At 39.6% G+C, this 15,396-nt stretch overlaps 6 protein-coding genes across 6 annotated transcripts; 4 read left to right on the top strand and 2 right to left on the bottom strand.

Annotated features, from left to right (window-relative positions):
- Positions 1-688: 688 nt before the first annotated feature.
- On the bottom strand, positions 689-2,270 carry BATDEDRAFT_21499 (uncharacterized protein; the record flags this gene model as incomplete). The annotated part of the gene is made up of 3 exons (XM_006675239.1): positions 689-1,620; positions 1,709-1,918; positions 2,096-2,270. 3 exons carry the CDS (start codon positions 2,268-2,270, stop codon positions 689-691), a joined length of 1,317 nt encoding a protein of 438 aa, XP_006675302.1.
- Positions 2,271-3,102: 832 nt separating this feature from the next.
- Positions 3,103-4,378, top strand: BATDEDRAFT_85536 (uncharacterized protein; the record flags this gene model as incomplete). Its single annotated transcript, XM_006676211.1, has 2 exons — positions 3,103-4,080; positions 4,151-4,378. The coding sequence occupies 2 exons, from the start codon at positions 3,103-3,105 to the stop codon at positions 4,376-4,378; spliced, it is 1,206 nt and encodes a 401-aa protein (XP_006676274.1).
- Positions 4,379-4,567: 189 nt separating this feature from the next.
- Positions 4,568-6,646, top strand: BATDEDRAFT_84642 (uncharacterized protein; the record flags this gene model as incomplete). The annotated part of the gene is made up of 4 exons (XM_006676210.1): positions 4,568-4,907; positions 5,025-6,144; positions 6,235-6,319; positions 6,405-6,646. The coding sequence occupies 4 exons, from the start codon at positions 4,570-4,572 to the stop codon at positions 6,644-6,646; spliced, it is 1,785 nt and encodes a 594-aa protein (XP_006676273.1).
- Positions 6,647-6,775: 129 nt separating this feature from the next.
- BATDEDRAFT_36391 (uncharacterized protein) lies at positions 6,776-7,525 on the bottom strand. Its single transcript, XM_006675784.1, has one exon. The coding sequence runs from the start codon at positions 7,319-7,321 to the stop codon at positions 6,848-6,850; it is 474 nt and encodes a 157-aa protein (XP_006675847.1). The 5' UTR covers positions 7,322-7,525; the 3' UTR covers positions 6,776-6,847.
- Positions 7,526-12,415: 4,890 nt separating this feature from the next.
- On the top strand, positions 12,416-13,588 carry BATDEDRAFT_85537 (uncharacterized protein; the record flags this gene model as incomplete). Its single annotated transcript, XM_006676209.1, has 4 exons — positions 12,416-12,448; positions 12,564-12,704; positions 12,821-13,118; positions 13,284-13,588. The coding sequence occupies 4 exons, from the start codon at positions 12,416-12,418 to the stop codon at positions 13,586-13,588; spliced, it is 777 nt and encodes a 258-aa protein (XP_006676272.1).
- Positions 13,589-14,217: 629 nt separating this feature from the next.
- Positions 14,218-15,334, top strand: BATDEDRAFT_33990 (uncharacterized protein; the record flags this gene model as incomplete). The annotated part of the gene is made up of 4 exons (XM_006675652.1): positions 14,218-14,505; positions 14,600-14,729; positions 14,808-15,117; positions 15,192-15,334. The coding sequence occupies exons 1-4, from the start codon at positions 14,285-14,287 to the stop codon at positions 15,332-15,334; spliced, it is 804 nt and encodes a 267-aa protein (XP_006675715.1). The 5' UTR covers positions 14,218-14,284.
- Between the last annotated feature and the right edge of the window lie 62 nt (positions 15,335-15,396).

Raw genomic sequence — 15,396 nt, 5'->3', positions numbered from 1 at the left:
GGCTGTAATAGGATTTGAGATATAATTTATATTCTTTGGGCATCTCGGAAAATTTCGAACAAGACAATTTGCGATTACGCCGCCAAGCTAAAGCCCGGAACAGACTCGACCAATTATATTACATCCGTGTTTACGCAAAACGGACCACTTGTATTTACCTGCAATCACTATTTTGCTTTGAAATAAGCAATATTTGGATATTCATTGTGCTTTGCTATTACAAACTGACATCAATTGATATTCCCAATTCAATATATACATTGCCCATCATATGATACAAACTAGTTTTCAACTACAACTGTATTGTATTTTAAAAACTCGCAGATACGTTCGCGCTCTGTTTGAAAAGAACAAAATTACAGGAATGCAACTGTTATTTCCATGTCAACCCCATAGTGTGGCTCAGTAAACTTTGTGGGAATTATCATGTCATGAGATTGGTAGTTTACCATGTAATCTGATCGCCTCATTTAGTGACCCATTTTACGTGAATATGATTGTAATGCCTTGTCAACCTTCTTGCTTGACATCTAGATTAAACTATACATTTTAAATGGAAAGCCAACTAGACTCTTGATATACTTGCTGCACTCTCACTACCAATCTACTAGACATGTCATTTTTGCAACACATCACATAGTTCGAGTTTCAATTATAATATTCTAAAATTAATCAATCAATTTATTCGTCAAACAAAAGCTAAACTATACCAACAGTAGGCAACAGCAGCAACTATCCCTCCCACGTCAGCCCCAAGATTCCCTCCAACAATTACATCCATAACCAATTGGGGACCAACTATAGCCCACACTTCGCCCCAATCCATCCGCATCAGCTGTTGCATCACTCCAACATTGTTCTTATTCCACCACTGCAATTTAGTACCATGTTTGAAAACTATTATCTTTTCCAGCAATGAAAAAAGTCGTAGCGCCATGATCCATCCGCTAGCACCTGAAACCCTCTCGAGTTTCCAACCTACGCGATGTCCGCTCATTGCCCATGCTAGCCCAACTGACGTCCCTACCACCAATACCATTGTAGCACCCACAAACACAACAAATCTAGAATGGCCAATCTCTTGATACACTAGTGGAGCATAGTTTGCAAATCCATATACATTGAACGCCAGATGAACCAGTGATACGTGACTCAATTGACTCATAAAAACAGTTGCAATTTGATATTTGTGCACGATCTGGTTATAGGATGTTGTAAATGTTTCCACAAGACTCATCTCCAATCTGAGTGATCCTGTTAATCGTACAAATTGCCATAACAGATGCACGATAATCATGGTGCCTACCAGAACCTCAAGAATACCAATGTATTGCGAGATATTGACCAGACCCCATGCACGCATATAAGACGGTAGACTAGCGTGAATTCGAGATAGATACAATAGTGGAATTCCAAATACTGTTGGTGATCGCGACCAGTCCGATATAGGCACCAATAGTTGTGGGTGGAGAGCAGCTGCAACTGCAAGCGGAGTTTCAAAATAAGCGTCCCATATTGTTACTGTGTTGGGAAGGGGTCTGTCGCATCTAACTCCAATGTAACCGGGTATACACACGCAGCTTGATGTAGGCGGTGAAATGGACATTGGCATGCATATTCCTACAAATAAATCGCATTATAGTATCCAATACAAATCATGTAAACAACCAGACATGAGTAATCCAATACATGACATATTTAAAAATACCTCGCCTACATGCCGGACAATTCGATCGAATTTGATCCACCCAATGAACGAGCGCATCTGGTCGAGGTAAGTGATCCAATACCGTGAGCCCTGACACATCAAACCATGTGTAAAACAGACCCAGCGATCTCAGAGGAGAGCGTCCATACCGTCCGTGAGCCAAAGACATGGTTGCAAAAATCCCATAGCTGTCATATCTCATCAGTTTGGCTGATCTCATTCCCAAAATTCCAGTTTCAATAAAATCAGAGTTACTACATGGCAAGTTTGACTATCAAGAGTTACAGCTGTATTCACGTAAAATGGAGCACTAAATGACAGAGTCGAAATGCACAATAAACAGCCAGTCTCATGGCATGATTGGGTTTAAGTGCATTTGAAATTCACCTGTTGCAGCCTTGACTAGTCCATCAAGTGATAAAATTCCCCATAGCATGCCGCTGCTTTGTTTGACTTGTAAAGAAATTTGACGGTGGAAAGAGCTTTCATCTGGTCTAGTGGTGAACAACACCACGAGAATGATGAATGCCACTAGCAGGAGAATGGATGCTTTTCTATCCATGTGCTGCTGTTTCGTCAATGTTGAATAACCCCAGCTAAAACTATAGGGCAAAAACTGTATATTTTGGCAATTTATTTTACAGCCGTATTCACGTAAAATGAAACTTGTGTTGATCTTGCAGTCGGAACTTGTATTTTTCTCTGGAATAAACAGTGGTTACATATTCGTTGTTATTGGAAATGGATTGCCTTTTTTATACAGCTCTGTTGTATTCTAATATCAGATACTTTCGCGCTCTAGTTCAACATATCTCAGGAATGCAACTGTTGTTTCCATGATGATTACCGAGTGTTTGATTTGAAGAAAGGGAAAGTTGGGGATTGAAAGGATGTCAAGGATGTGGAATGTATTAGAACAGGAATGTAGACATTCATTATATTTGTACAAGAATAAGCATAAAGACCAGCAAACTAAAAAGAGTTTAAAAACAATATTTCCCAGTAAGATTGGCACCAATCAGACATGACTGTTTATTATAGTGAAGCACCCCTATTTAATGTTTCATTTTACATGAATACGGTTGTAATTTGGTGGTTGTCAATCAAGCGTTTTGATTCTCCAAAAAGTTTTTATTTTTCAGAGCTGCTTTTCAACTAGACTGTAGCACTAATCATACCAATCAAAACATACTCCTATGCACTCACTTATGCTCAAGAATACATATACTTTAGTTACTACCAGTAGAACTACTTGCAGCCAATCTCTGCTTCAACATTCACCAGAATCCATTATACGCGCAGCCAGGTTCCCATTATGCCAAAACATCAACCGTCAACCTCAATACAAACACTTGCATGCAGGTATCCTGCTTTATGCTCGTATTCGCCGACCAATGGTAGTTCCAATTAATTATAAACTTGAATATGGCAGTGACGAAATACCTCCACTACAATCTAGCCAATCAGCAGAACGGCTGACCATGGAGCAGCTCAAAACAGCTCATGAATTAGATCAGCTTGCAGACGATGTCCTTGCATCCATGTATGATGGAAAACAGCCCCGGAAGAAATCTTTATCAGATTCCAATGCTTTGGAAAGTGCAGATTTGAAGGATATCGATGCTCATAGTGATCAGTCTGCGCCATTAGCTAATTCAGATGTAATTCAGCCGCAACCAGAACCACACTCTCAACAAGTAACAGAAGGCAAGAACAAGACTTTTGTTGACTCGACTCAATTCGGTAAACTAGGTAAACTTGCTGAAACAGTTTTTAACTCGCAATCCAAACATGAACAGAAACAAAAGGCGTCGGCCGATCCCCGTCATGCAGCTGCAGATGCGCTGGATAAATACATTGAGCAACAGATTGAGATGGATATTCAGCCTTCAAGTGCTAAACTAGATGATATAGCGCGACGACGAGCAGCTGTTATGGAACTGTATGATCTACGTCACGAGCATGTTCAAGATGGGCCAAATGAAGATACGAGTGATACTGCAAAGTTGGAAGATGCTGTCAAAACTACGAGAAAGGAAGATGATTGGTATGTGGACGTAGCCCATAACATTCCTGAAGAGTATACACAAGCCGCTCCAACTGTGCCAAGATGGCTACGTGGTGTGGCTGCTGCACATAATCGACAGGAGGGAATTATCGAATCTGAAGATGAGATAGCAATGGCAATGGACGGATCTGTAGAGTCCAGTGTACTGCTGTCACATGTGCTCAAAGTGATTGCAGATGAGCGTGGTTTTAATCTGACTGTTATCGATGTAAGGAGCAAGTGCGATCATACAGACTATATGGTTATCGTAGAGGGAAGATCTACCAAGCAGATCTATTCCATTGCGGATGCTGTTCGTCGCAAGGTAATTTTAAGCGTGGCTTGATGTAATGTGTCATTTGACTAATTATCATCCCTTTTCTTGAAAACAATAGGTAAAGTCGGTCACACCCGTAAATGGCTCAATGCCAGACCATTTGCAGATTCAAGGTGCAGATAGCGAAGACTGGATGGCACTGGATTTGGGCAATGTCATACTCAATTGCTTTACTCCTGAATCTCGCCAGTTTTATGATTTGGATCGATTGTGGGTTCACATGAATGCAGAAACCATATCCACAGACTTTGTGCTAAAAGCAGATGAGATTCGGGATATTTTGTGATTGCTTTATCCAGTTTGAAAAATAAATACAGTGTAGTTTCTATTTATTGGATAGATTTGGTTGTGGTCGAGAACAAGTAAATTTGGTGGCAACTGAACCCCACTATTTCAGGAGGCTGGCTGTTTATTAGACACCTTGTTTAGTTTTCCATTTGTGAATACAGCTGTAAGTGAATCTAATAGCAGAAATCAATGGAAATCAAGCCCGCCATTGCTTCTTCTGAAAATATAGCGCTAAATACTCAGTCTTCAGCTGCTATCAATTCTAGCATCACGACACAAGATGATGCTCTTCTTGTTTGTAATGCTGCAACTCGAATCCGCTCACGCGATACGTTCATGCTGATGGCTTTGTGGATGGAACTCTATCCTTGCTCATCCACTCCAAAAACTTCACAGGTTGTACGGCCTACTGGGTGTGTGTTGGTAGACACAAGGGACAGAGTCATTGCATTGGAAAGTACGGGCGAAGCACATGCTATTGTTCGTGCTATCCTTCGATGTCCTTACGACCCTCGAGGATGCGATATGTAGGTTTCAAATGCAGGCTTCGTGCCATAAACTCGCCAAGATCCAGTATAAGGTGTCATTGCAATACTTATTTCAGGAACCTAGTATTTAACGCTTGAGATTTGATTTTTACCTAGATACGTGTCCAGGTTTCCTTGTGCCATGTGTACCAAAGTGATGGTGCAGGCAGGAATTCGCAAAATATACTATTTTCCAGCTCAAAATTGGGAGATGGACTGGGCTGCCCATTGTGAATTGGAAATGCAGATTGATCAAGGGTTTTTATCTCCCGAAGTTTCCTCGTTACCATTGGTAATGCCTGCTGACAGCAAAACTGGGAATACACACGTAGATCATAATGATGACTCTATACATCAACTGAAACGCACAAAATTGTCTAGTGATACTGATTCAACAACAGTTTTCAGCCAGAGTGCAGTACCTACTCGTGACAACAGCGTCTTGGATAGTCAATCTTTTGGATATTATGAGTCACATCAACAACAACCAACACCTCATAAAAACGTACCACTAGCATGCCTATCTCCATCATCTCCATACCCACCACCTTCAACCTCGCGACACAGATCAGGCTCATCACCAATACGAAGACCATCAACACTCACTACTGCTATATCTGAAAAGCGCGATTCCAATTATCATTCAGTGCATAGGCTAGTGAGCAACAATCCTATAGCCATGTCCTTGTATATTCCACAATGGGATCACTCAAGTCTTAAACCTGAATCTTTGAGCACAAGCATGTCCGATTCTTATGTAATGCCCACAGCTGCAACAGATCTTTCACCAACGCATGCCTACAACAATGACAAGAAGCATGAATTGGTAGAGGATAATTGCGATGCAGATGACCATCCACTCACTTGGAAACTAGACATGTCGGTTGGACACACACCTGCATTATCAGCCCGATGGCCAATGATTGTTGCCAAGTTCAATCGTACAGTTAGAGCAATCAGTCTGTTACAATACCGTTATGCAACGGCCATGCTGACTCGACATGTCTTGCATGATCTGATGACTGAAAAAAGTAATGCCAATCAAAAACCTAGCATTAAGAAAAAAACTACTTGGAGGGAAATGGATTCATACACGGCTACATTGGCCCGACACGCTATGGTTTTGGCACATATTGCTTCCAAGAGAACTGACGACCCGAAAGTTGGTGTTGGCGCTGTTTTGATTGATTCTGAATTCAATTATATTTCAGTTGGATGGAATGGATATCCCAAAAAGGTAATGTCATTTGCTAAATAGTGTGCATTTGATTTCACGCGGAACTTGCTCATTGTTGTTCATTGGCTGCTATTATGATGGAGATATTAGGCAGCACATTTTGATTATCCCCAAGCTGGTGCAGACGATTCAGTCGAGGATGAAGAACTCAAATATGACTATATTCTTCATGCAGGTATGATTCATCACTATATGTTCATGGATTCACTATTTGTGTGATTTATACATGCTTCAACTTTTTCGTTGCATTTTCACAATAGAACAGAATGCATTGTTATGGCGTAATCCACCAGGTGTACCACTTACAACTGGATCAATCATGGTAACCACAAAGCTGCCGTGTGATGAGTGCTCGCCAGTGATTTCTGATTGTGGTGTGTCGTGTATTGTTTCTGTTCCGCAAATACCTAAATCTGCTAATGATCCTGCTCGGTTTCGTGGACTCACCTATAAAAAACTTGGCATGCTAATCGAAAACCGATGGATGTTTGTCACAAAATAAACAATAATAATGTTTCCACTGATGAGTTGGAACTAGACGCTTAAATTCAAATGACGAGTATTATATGTTGTCTTATAAAGATTCAAATGACAATGAATTTAAATCAGCCACCTACTATCCCAAATAGTTGAAAGTATTAAAAATTGAAATGAATGCATTTTAAAAAATACTAGTGGTTTAAGCTAATAGTAAACGGCTCATTCAAGGAACTGAGTCTTGTACTGTATGATCAGAAATTGACGCTTGGGTTTGGTTTACAAATCTTAGTCTCGATCCACGACGACCAAATGACTGCTCAGATTGAATAGAAGTTGACGGCAAGTTAAATCCGCTAGAATGATCATTATTGCTTCCTATACCATCATCCTTGGACCTCTTTACTCTTGGTTGGCTCCTAGCAATCCCAATCGCGCCAGCCAATCCATTTCCACCGCTATCAAGACTTCCGTTTCCCGGCCTAGCTAGGAACGATCTAGATAAAATGGACGGTGTATAAAATAGACCTGTTCCTATATTGCTTGTGCTTATATTTCGTTCGTGCAATCTAGATCCATTATCCCGACGACGCGAAATACTTCCATTACTTGAATTGTCCATAGAGTATGCGAGTGGTGGATGGATGCTTACCATCGATGTCGGTAACCACGACTGCATAGTGATGGAGTGCTCATGCATACTTTGACTGTCTTGTGATTTTAGCTGATGTGGTGTATCAATTGATGCGGAGGAGGGTATGCAATTTACGCCATTGGATGGTTTTTCAAAACTGTTGCTTGCACCACTATCACTACTACTGCTACATTCAAGAGTATGACCGTGTTCACAGTAGTTTTGACTGCAACGATCTTGCGCCTTGTTATATTTGGATTCATGGTACAAGCATTTATTCAATGCAAGATGATGGGTCGAATGCTGTTCAGCCATTGCAGTGGTAGAAGCATGAGCATCGATCTTCATAGGATATTCACAAGCGCTTTTTGCGTGATTATCCTTGGACCAGTGATCTAAATCTGTAGCCAACTCAGTAGGCGACCGAGTAAGTTTAGCGTTGCTGTGGTCATTGTCAAGTAAATCCTCTGTGCCAAAAGCACTCCCACTAGCACGCTCAAAGCGAAAGTTGCTTAATTCTTTCGTACCATCAGATATAGATTTCATATTGTACCCAGTTTGATTGGAACTGCCATTGCTGCTCTCACCCTTTCTGCGCTTACTTCCATTTACGCCATATATTTTCTTCAATTGAGCTTTCCGTTCATATCGACCAACCCGCTTCTCAATATGGTCAACAGTAACAGTCCACTGATCCATAGCCAATTCAGCCACCATCGAACCTAGATAAGTCGAGCTTCCAATTGCCAAAAAGATATACCAAATAAACAATGATCTGCCCATATTAGACTTTAAAGTGTAATCGCCGTACCCAATTGTCGTAATGGCACAATAGGCAAAGTAAAACCCTTCCCAAACCTGCCATTGCTCAATATATGAAAATGCTAAACCAAAAAGAAGAATGTTGAGAAGAACAAGGATGGCACCAATTAGTATTTGAAACTGAAGAGCCTCGCGAGTTGCATCTTGAACTTTTTGATGAGCTAAAGGTCCGTTTGCTACAATAGTGACTTGTGGAAGGTAGTGCGATCTAGAGATTGTCATGGTCTGTTGCCGATTAGAGGAAGGATTCGTGAGATGATTATGATGAGAAGACGCGCTATGGCGGTAGTGATATGGAGATGGAGAGTCCATGTATTCAGCAAGATTGGGAAATGTGTCGACCGCAGAGGCAGAGTTGGTACAAGCAAGTCGAGTTCTACCTGATGCCGCACCAATCGGATCTGACCATGCAGCTGATGGAAGCAAAAATTTCGAAGTAGCATGTGAGTTGCCTATATCCAATGCAGAAGCAGAGGCTGTTGCTTTTAAATTCAGCTTAGACAGTGGATTAGCTAGACCACCAACATCTTGAATATATGCTGCGGTTCGTGTTTCTTGACCACTACCTTTTCCCAACATTTCTTCGTTTAAAGAAGAGTCGGGTAAACTCGATGAGCTTACTGTGGCACTCATTTCACTTTCAGGGTGTGTTTTGCTGTAATGGTTTTCATCAGATTGGGAAGTCAGCGGTGTCAATTCATTTGCAGAGCCAGTTCCAGACCATGAAAATGAACGAAGTCTAGCTCTAACCGTATCTGTCAATGACAAATGTCTTGAAGTAAGCTTGTCTCCATGAGCGGAGCTGTGCATCTGCGCTCCAAAATCTCTGTTTGCAGCACTAGATCTAAACCCTCCACCAGCAGATAAACTCTCTCCTTGCGCAGCATCCAACCACTTTGAATATTGCGAAGCAAGTTGTAATGTGAGCAATTCCAAAACAACATCACGCAAAGACCAAATCAAGCCACCAACTAGACCGATGCCAACAACCGTAACGGGTGGTAACAAAACTTTTCCAATTGTTGTTTTTGGTGCAAAATCTCCAAATCCTATCGTAGAAAATGATGAAATAGCCCAATATAAAGAGTCATCAAACACCCAATCCTCAATCCAGCTATACACCGAAGCGGAGAGAGTCAGATAAAATAGGGACGTGATCATTAAAAGGGTGAGCTGGCGTTGTGAAAGAGATAGCTCATATAAAGTGTAGCTATACCACTGTTGCTGATTAGTGTGATGGTGAAAGGTGAATAGAATTGCTGAAATAAGGGATACTAGTGCTGACACTGCATTGTATGTGACTGCTGCTGTATAGCTCTCTGAAATGCCTTTTGGTGAAAAAGAGTAAAATACAAGCCACGTTATCAATGCAACAATGCCTATAAAACCAAGTATAAATCACATGAGTTCAAAAGTCTAAATATACTTAAAATCACGTATAGTTGAGCAGACTAGACTTGAATTTAAGATCAAAAGCATCCATCTTGAAAATCATACAATTGTAGTGGCAATCAACTACCTTGTCCCCATCCTCCCAAAATGATCAACCTTGTCATCCATTTGATCTTTTTTTCAAGCATCCGCACAAACAGACATGTAGTGGCCAGAATCCCAAACCCAAATGAAACAAATGACAACACAACAATCAGTTGCGATCGTCTACACACTGGATATGATTTCTGCTGCGACATATCTGGATATAAAATGGCACGATTGCTATCATTGGCTACTAAATGGGTTGCAATAGGTTGAGGTTTTGAATCATGCTTTGAAAGTTGCTGCTCATTATCATCCGAAGCATGGTCTAGTGAATCGTAAGACAATAAAATAGCCAGGCTGAGCGACTGTCGTAAAACAGTTGAATCCGATGCATGCTGATAGCAATTCTCATTTCCAGGAGCATTGCATAGGGATATACCACTATGTAGGTTTAGGAGTCTCTCACAAGTCCATCCAGGCACTGATACCGATTGCATATTTAGGAATGTGGCGAGTGGAATCAAAATGCCAGCAAGCAGTGGAATATACTTGCGCAAAGTGAGAGCAATGCGTCTGTCAATACTCCATATATTTGGTATATGATTTACTGATGCAGTAGTATGAGTCTGAGAGCTATCCGGCTGGAGTAGAGGTTGATGTTCCATAGTCAATAAAACACTATCTTGCCTATTCGGTAAGTCGAGTTCAAGTTTCAAGACTCCGATTTCGATGCAAAAATTGGGCAAACTCGTTTTTGAATAAACTAAGCGAATGCTCAGATTACTGTTCTAATACATTCCGCATTCTCGGCATTTGTTTAATATTCAGCTATCTTTTCCTACAAACTAAACACTGTGTGATTGGCATGTGTAGTTGTATTGCCAAGATTGGTTTCTTGAACTAGACGCAAACGTATTTAAATAATTCAACATGACAATCTGATAGAAAGTTGCAACAATTCAACCATTTGCTTATTCCAAAATAAACTAGTCACTGCGATACAAGTTCCATTTTACGTCAATACAGCTGCCAGTATAATATTGTTATACTTGCCTAACAACCATTTTTGACATAAACAGCACAAGATGCTCAATCCAACAACTGTACTGTGACTTGGTTCAAGGATTTCTCGACTTGTTTCGACATTCAAGCGCGTATTGGCTTTTATCCAACTTGAACTATCCAGTTTGATTATCAAACTGTTGTATTACAGTAAAGTAATTGCAATGGTCAACACACTGTACTTTCAAGTGTAGTCACAAAGTGTATAAGCTATTAATAGTGTAAATAGCACACATACTTGTTGGTGGATATATTGCTACTGTCTGAATGTGCCATCTAATCTGGTGAATGACAATGGTCTCCACCTAACTGATGGTTGTTTATCCAGTAACGACTTGGTACACAGCATGCTGTTGTGTAATCATGTTCAGTCCAGTTACTCTGAATGGTGAGTATTTGAACTGTCATGTTTATATTGTAATATGCACCACTTATTCTTTAGTTGCGACTAGACTCGATGCAGTAGCAGACAGGACATTGCAACTGGTATTTATTATAAAAAGATGATTACCAGTTGGCGTTGGAAACTGTAAGCAATACATTGTATGATGCTCAACGACATATGAATCTGGATTTGGCCTGTGGTGTTGATTATAGATATTGAACTAACACCAATCTTTATAATAATGTATTTCTTTATCAAACAGGTGATACTGCTCGAGTGTAGATATCGGAATGGAGTGATAATATGAGTATGTTACGAATCAGACATGTGTGTCTATTTTAATACTCTGGCAGTTTATCAATCATGTATCTACCAAGTATCACCTCAATAAAGAAATAGCCGTTCAATCTTGTTCCATTCAAACAAACGTTGCAATGGGTTGTGTATATCCGAAAATCAAAATATGTTGTTTTAATTGTTTTTTGTGTTGCGTATTGTTTCTGTTTAGCCATCAATGATATGTATATGAAGATTGCGTCGTATTTAGGTGTATAGGTTTGAGTGAGTAGATGTTGGATCGCCAACAAGGTTTAAAATGGTCGAGAGTAAAATAATGTAGTTTGTGAATTGCATTATACATGTTTGGATTTCACGATTTTGTATTTAGCACTCGGCTCGAACATATCTCGACATTATCGAGTATTGTTTAGATTGAGTATTGGATTGTTTTGATTGTAATCGGGTGTATGTAATGCAATGCCATTCAATGTAATTTGATTCGCCATTCAATGCAATGTAATGCAATGCCATTCAATGCAACTTGATTCGCCATTATGCTAATCTTTAGCTCCGAAAGTGCAATGGCGTATCTGCATTTTTGTAAACGTTTTTGCAGACTATTAACGTATCCATTGTGGTGGTGAAAATGGCTTAGCTCATAAGCACATTGTATTGTGTTTTTCAAATAGTTGATTGATAAATCTGTAATGTTTTTGCAAAAGCTTATTGTTAACAGTCAGATTTTGAATAATCATGACCATTATCAACAAATATCTAATGTTTGGATACTGTTGAGGTCATGATTGTTTGTTAAAGTTGTCAATAGAGTTGTATTGTCTTGCAGGATTTGCTCGAGCTTATAAAGTGTGGTCATTTCCTGTTCTGGTCTGGTCTGTATAGTTTAAACACAAGGCAAGTTACTACTACAATATGTATTTACTAGGATCATCAGCAAGATTGCAAGTCGTGTTATCTATCGTAACACTAGCTTAATCTAGCCTGATTGGGTTATGGATACTAGTGCATGCATATATTATGGTTTTGGTTTATTAACACTCAGTGGTGATTGTTTTTATAGGTTTACTTTTATTACTTTATCACTAGTCTCTACAAACACACCTTATTGCTATTAAATGTACCAAGTAATTCCTATAATTCTTGAAAAGGTATTTTATAATGATGCACTATATTTAATATGTATAATTTGAATGTCTTGATTGTATTATTGTATTTTTATAGTGTTGTTATTGTATAGCACTGTAAACTATTATTTATTCAAAGATTACTCCACAGGAGTACCAAGCCATTGGCTTGTATTTAGATAGCAATCCAATTATACTGGCCGCTTTGAGGACTCTGCTAGCCATAGCAGAGGACTCCAAGGAGTTGGATCTCCTTGAAGAAAGCTTGGCCCTTGAGCAGGTGAGTTGAATCATCTTGTTGTAAATATTATAAATGTATCGACCAACATCTAGTGTTAAAAGCTACGTGTTGGTAGACTTGATTGAATTTAATGACTAAAACATTATTTGATATAGGAAAACACTGAGGTTCCAAAACCTCCAAATACCATTATGCGACGAAGCTCTTCAGATGGGCTACTGAATTATACGTTCAGTAGTCTTGAAAAACAATCATCCGAGGTTGAAATCATTCCATCAACGGTTGTCGAAGAAATTATTGAATCCACATCATCAACTGTTATCGAGGAAATTGTCGAATCCACATCATCAACTGTTATCGAGGAAATTATCGAATCCACATCATCAACTGTTGAGGAAATCATTGAATCCACACCAACTGTTATGGATACTCATGACAACAAGACTGTAAATGGTAAGATTGATATATTATATTCGTATACTTTTGATATTCATTTTGAATTATGGCATATTTGAGATCAATGTTGAAAACTCAATTTGCCATTTTAATTTAAACTTTATTATTCCAATATAAACATTATTTTAACCAACTTGATGTTATTATTATTACTTTGATTAGTTGTAGGTTGCAATGCAACCCCAGTCCAACCCAGCACTTCGCAAGAAGTCGCTGTACAAAACCGCCTATACTCGGCGGTTTTGGTTGGTAATAACAAGGTCAGCAAGGGGGCCAAACCCTGCGCTAACCACAAAAGCAAAGTGGTTTCGGTCAACTTTGCTAACCTTGTTAGTGCAAAGGCTTTCCCGCCTTTGCACGAGTTTCCCGAGATATCTCGGGAAACAGTCCGCAAAGCGTGCAGGCGCTATTGCACCAAGTTGACTCGGTTGGTCACAACCAAATCACTTGGTTCGAAGCGCCTGTAATAGGCTTGAAGACACCGGTCAGTACTGACCGGGTCTAAACCCTCAGTAGTTGTTGGATGATTGAACATCCCGCTACTTTGAGGAAATATTATATAAATTTATTAAATAAAACAATTATATTTATTTTGCAACAATTACTTTTTGGGGTTTTTTGATATACAAAATGGTTGAATATTCGTTGAGGTTTTCTACTAGAAACTGACATTTTTCAAGACAATGACCATTATATGACGTATACAAATTAAACTTTAGTTTGAACTGAAACAATCCATTTGAATCTAGCGTTTCTCGTCATTTGACAGTCATACATTACGCAATCCACTGCAACTGTAATGTGAACATTTGTTCAGTTTATGCAAAAATAAATGAGAACCCCCAATAAACTTTGTCAGAACTCAGAATACACATGTGACGAGCAAGTTTGGTGTGAATTATCATTTCATAAAAGCGTCATGTATTCTAACATCATTGTTTGGTGCTCCATTCTACGTGAATACAGTTGTAAATGTATCGTCGAATCCAGTACTACTCTGACTACATATTATTGTCTAAGTAAAATTATAGTTTGTAAATACAATATTTGATCAGATTTATAAGCATTCTGAATTTAACTCGATTCATTTTATATACATTACCTATTAGTTTGAAATCAGTCATTGCTTGATTGCTGACGTCACTGCACATTGATTCCCACGAATGAACCAAGATACAAATACAGAAACTGCTGCAAGCCAGAATGAACAAGACGCAGCATCTCGCATGAATGATCTGCAAAAACAGTTGCTGGAGCTCGGTATTGATGTATCGTCTACGATTGGCAAGGTTTCAAGGTCCAATCTCATCAAGCAGCTAAAACAGGCCAAGTCTAGGTTGAAGGCAACTCAGGAAGCAGCTGTCAAGGCAGAACGAGACGCCAGGCTAGTATCAACATCGTATTGGATTATTCTAACACTGACTGGTCCTGCATTGCTAAACTCTTGCTCGACTCGGTCTGATAAATATAATCAATAGGTTTCAACCCTACAGGATTTATCTGGTCTGTGATATTGAAGCTACTTGTGATTCTGATTCTGGATTTGATTTTGCCAGCGAGGTGATCGAGTTTCCAGTCATTGCGATCGATGGAACCACAATGGAAACGGTAGCCAATTGATGGTCAATGCATTGCAGAATTACTCGGCTTACTTTTTACATGTTGATTTAAATTGTCAATCAATAGGTTTCGACATTTCGGAGATATTGCAGGCCAATCTTGCATCCCACTCTGACCGACTTTTGTAAACAGCTTACTGGAATTACCCAAGAACAAACGGATGCTGCCGATCCTTTCACTGTAGTGTTTGCAGATTTTCTCGAGTGGATGCTATCCTTGTATCCATCGACAGACGGAGTGAGCGCATTGACAGACGAGGTGATTTTTGTTACCGATGGACCATGGGACTTGCGCGATTTCCTTGAAAAGGAGTTCATCTACTCCAATATTCAACGACCAGATTTTATACACGCAAGATCATCAATATCCGCAGCTTGTATACCGAGTTGTATGGAAAGGAAAAAACTAATTTGGATGGGATGCTCAAGGGACTTGGAATGGTGTTTGAAGGGAGAGAGCATTGTGGATTTGACGATGCAAGTAATGTTGCTCGGATCTTGCGTCGGATGGTAGAAGATGGCCATCGGATTGAAAAGACTTCAGATATTAGTAAAAAGTCGAGCAAAGGATCGTGGAAATTGCTGCGTAAATGAATAGACTAAAGTCATGCAGATCTCGATGATTTATAGCCAGTTAGTATTGGCACTTCATGGAG

This window comes from Batrachochytrium dendrobatidis (assembly GCF_000203795.2).
Source record: "Batrachochytrium dendrobatidis JAM81 unplaced genomic scaffold BATDEscaffold_1, whole genome shotgun sequence".
In the NCBI taxonomy this organism is placed as follows: domain Eukaryota; kingdom Fungi; phylum Chytridiomycota; class Chytridiomycetes; order Rhizophydiales; genus Batrachochytrium; species Batrachochytrium dendrobatidis.
This window is presented reverse-complemented; position numbering and strand designations above follow the sequence as displayed.